Source organism: Panthera tigris, chromosome A2 (genome assembly GCF_018350195.1).
Source record: "Panthera tigris isolate Pti1 chromosome A2, P.tigris_Pti1_mat1.1, whole genome shotgun sequence".
In the NCBI taxonomy this organism is placed as follows: domain Eukaryota; kingdom Metazoa; phylum Chordata; class Mammalia; order Carnivora; family Felidae; genus Panthera; species Panthera tigris.
Genome location: NC_056661.1, coordinates 166,094,813 through 166,098,360, shown reverse-complemented (window position 1 = coordinate 166,098,360; position 3,548 = coordinate 166,094,813). Strand labels below are relative to the sequence as shown.

General features: G+C 58.1%; 1 protein-coding gene across 3 annotated transcripts; it reads left to right on the top strand.

Moving 5' to 3' along the window:
• Positions 1-612: 612 nt before the first annotated feature.
• LOC122236471 (basic proline-rich protein-like) lies at positions 613-3,336 on the top strand. Of its 3 annotated transcripts, XM_042977447.1 has the most exons (6): positions 613-740; positions 1,196-1,373; positions 1,630-2,021; positions 2,118-2,202; positions 2,739-2,844; positions 3,062-3,336. In XM_042977447.1, exons 1-5 carry the CDS (start codon positions 714-716, stop codon positions 2,813-2,815), a joined length of 759 nt encoding a protein of 252 aa, XP_042833381.1. In that variant the 5' UTR covers positions 613-713; the 3' UTR covers positions 2,816-2,844; positions 3,062-3,336. The 3 variants fall into 3 exon arrangements, with proteins under 3 accessions (XP_042833381.1, XP_042833378.1, XP_042833380.1); XM_042977444.1 differs by having other exon boundaries at positions 613-1,373; XM_042977446.1 differs by lacking the exon at positions 3,062-3,336 and having other exon boundaries at positions 613-1,373; positions 2,739-2,848.
• Positions 3,337-3,548: the final 212 nt, after the last annotated feature.

The following is a 3,548-nucleotide window of genomic DNA, read 5'->3' as shown; positions in this document are numbered from 1 at the left end:
TAGGAAACGTGGGAACACACACCGCGCAGCCGAAAGGGGCGTGAAGACATGAGGTCATACCCGAGCTGGTACATCATTGTAAAGTAAGGCCAAGGCAGGTCTAGAGCATGGAGCACAGTCCTCGGAGGGTGGCCGTCCCTTGGGACGTCATCCCAGATGGGGACTGTGCCGGCGCTGATGGGGCCGTGAGGGAGCGGGCTGTCTCCCTTTCAGAGGCTGGGAAGGAAGGACCAGAGGCCTCCAGGAATCGTGCAGGACACCGACCCATCACATGCTCACCTTCTGACGCACCGTCTTCTTAGCCCTTCTGCTCGAGTAAAGACTGCAGAACACAGAACAGAGAGGCGTGTGGGTGGTGCAGACAGGACTTTGGGGAGAGAAATAGATAACGTGGGGTTTCTTTCTGTTCTTCTATGGAGATATGATTGACAGAATACTGTATGAGCTTCAGGTACATAATGTCTTAATTTTAATAATTCGCATATTTAATTTTTTAACACTTATTTATTTTTGAGAGACAGAGAGAGACAGAATCCGAAGCAGGCTCCAGGCTCCGAGCTGTCAGCACAGAGTCCGATGCAGGGCTCGAACCCACGAACCAAGAGGTCATGGCCCGAGCCGAAGTCAGACGCTTCACCGACGGAGCCACCCGGGCGCCCCTAATTCACACATTTAATACCACTCCAGAAAATAGAAGAGAACGAAATTTCCACATGAAAGATTCGTGGTCAGTTTTAGAGGTGCGGGGAGATCTCCGGAGGAGGGAGCTCTGGAGCAGCGACCCTATGCCAGGCCTGGGCTCATGTGCCACTGAGAGTGGGGCCCTGGGACGCCACCCTCACCACACAGTCAGTGACCACGGGCCCCCTCTGCACCTGCTAGGCACCGCGCAGCATCCCCTTCCCGCGGTGCGTCTGCGTCCACACGTCTGTACACGCTGTCGTCCCAGCTAGACTCGCGTCACCGGCACTTTCCTTACCACCCATTCTCCTGGATGGGAGGCAAGCCCATCCCCCCACGGGGAGTCGCTGAGCCCAGAGCAGCGGGGCCACGGAGAAGGGTGGGGATCCCAGAGCCCCGCCACCGGGGCCTGTGTCCCGCCCCACCTAGAGTATGGCTGGGGCGAGTTCCTCCCGGCCTGGGCCGAAGCGTCCCCCGCTGTAAAGTAAGGGCCCTGTCAATTCCCATCTCACAGGGCACTTGCGGTTGGACGACAACATTTATAGCATGCCAGGCACCACATGCCGGCTCTGGGATCATTAAACCAAAGAATACCCCCTGCCCCCCATGCGCACCTCTCTGCCCCAAGGTCTCCAGCGCCCTGTGGCACACAGGACACACTCGCAGGGCCTGCTGGAGCAGCTGTAGGTCAGGCGAGTCTGGGGAGGGGTGTTGTGGAGGAGGGGGGGGAGGAGGGGGAGGAGGAGGGAGGGAGGGGGAGGAGGGGGAGAAGGGAAGGAGGGGAGAGGAGGGAGGGGGAAGAGGGAGGAGGGGGCGCACGTGGCAGAGAGGGGGCTCTCTGCAGACAGGGCTGGCGTTGGAGGTGTGGGTGAAATCCTGGTCCCGGCACACAGGCACACACCGACTGGGTGGCCCCGGGCAAGTGACCTAACCTCTCTGAGCCCCCAGGTCCTCCTTTGGCAAGCGGGATAGCGGTGGCCGCGTCACAGAGTGGCCATGAGGAACGGCACCACGGCAGCGCAGACAGTGGCTGGTCACCAAGGAAGCAGCCCCCCCACACCAGCCCGCCCGCGTCTCCCGCGGGGGTCTTGCGGTCTCCCTGCGCCACTCGCTGCCCTCCCGGGCTTGCCCGTCGGGGGACATCTGTGCCTGGCGTCACCCCGCCCCGACTCCGGCCTCCGCTGGGGGCCCCGCCATCACCGCCGACCTGGGCCTGTTACCCCGCGGCTCATCCTAATCCCGTGGCCTTTCCTCCACCGTTCGAGATGGCGCTTGGGCTCCACGACCCAGCGAACGGGGCCAAGGGCACAGGGCAAATGAGCGTGTATCCTTCCGAGGAGGTCAGAACCCGGCGCTTTCACTTCTGCTCACCTGGCAAGCGCTCCACACACGGCCACGGCGAGCCTCACTGACAACGGGGAAATCCGCATTTCCAGGTGGCCTTGGGCCTAGCTGAAGATCGGGCTTCTACCCCGGAGGACAAGGCGGGCGAGCGAGCACTGGGAAACGACTCGGCCGCAGGTGTGTGTTTGGGTTATTTGTATTGTGGCAAAACGTTCATAGCCAGATGCGTCATCGTAGGCATTCGCAGTGAGCGCTTCAGGACATGAAATCCACTCACCGGTCAGCACTGTCCGCCCCAGACTCTTCCATCAACCCCCAGGCTCTGTCCCCACCAAACAATAACCCTCCATCAGCCCTTGGGTGCCTCTACTCTACCTCTATGAATTTGGGTTCTCTTTAGAATTTTTTTTAACGTTTAGTTATTTTTGAGAGACAGATACAGAGCATGAGCATGAGCAGGGGAGGGGCAGAGAGAGAGGCAGGCACAGAATCCAAAGCGGGCTCCAGGCTCCGAGCTGTCTGCACAGAGCCGGACGCGGGGCTCGAAGCCACAAACCCTGAGATCGTGACCTGAGCCGAAGTCGGACGCTCAACCGACTGAGCCACCCAGGCGCCCCGTAATTTGGGTTCTTTTCAAACCCCTACAGTACCCAGCGGAGATGTGAACACATGAAAAGGGCCCGTAAGTTGAGTTGGTTTTTCCCCCCATTCAGCAAAATTAACACCACCCACCAACCCTCCGTCCCACGTGCGATGCGGCACCCACGTCCAGGGTCCACGTTTCCCTTAGAGGCGTTAGCATGTCTGTGTGGAGCTCAAGTAAGTGATTCCCGACTAGGATGTCCCCCAAGAGCCCAAGGGTTGGGGGGGCATGGTTCACAGAGTCAGGAGCGACTGGAAAATCATCATCCCTGGCCAAACATTTCACCTGAAAACAGGGCCAGTGCACCAAAAAACACAAGTCTTCTGCTAAATTTGAAACCAGAGATATAGGCTGATTTTGTAGCTCTCAGAAATCCTTTCCTCGATTTCACAGGTAAAGAAAACCCCGGAAATGCCCCATGGTTCACTCTTGGCAGCTTTCAAAACTGCTGGAAAAATCCAGAGAGTTTCCAAGAAGCCGCCAGGGGAGCTCACAACCTGCCCGGATCTCTGGCGGCCGCCTGTGAGCTTTTCTCTCCGACCCCCCCTTTGCAGGTGGACTGGAGGGTCCCTGTGTGTCCGTCCAGGCGCCCATGGAAAGGCCCCACCTGCGAGGCCCTGGAGGCCTTCTATCTTCAAAAAACAAAGTAATTCACTTTTAATGACCGCCAGTGTTTTCCTTCCCAGTTCTCTTTGAGCAGATAATGCGTCTGAGGCCTTCCCGACAGGGTTAAACCACCGTGACCTTCATAATCAGAGAACAGAAATAAATTATATTTACTCATAAATGTTACTCACTCTGCAGTGCCAGCTGCCCCCTAATCACAGGCGGTGTGACACGATTTTGCTTGTACCAGGCCCCACACTCACAGGTGACAAAG

Excerpts from the sequence above, each read along its gene's own strand:
- LOC122236471 (XM_042977444.1), top strand. The coding sequence starts at position 995 with ATGGGAGGCAAGCCCATCCCCCCACGGGGAGTCGCTGAGCCCAGAGCA. Across the intron at positions 1,374-1,629 it reads CTGGAGCAGCTGTAGGTCAG|GTCCTCCTTTGGCAAGCGGG; the intron begins GCGAGTCTGGGG and ends CTGAGCCCCCAG. Across the intron at positions 2,203-2,738 it reads GGGAAACGACTCGGCCGCAG|CAAAATTAACACCACCCACC; the intron begins GTGTGTGTTTGG and ends CCCCCCATTCAG.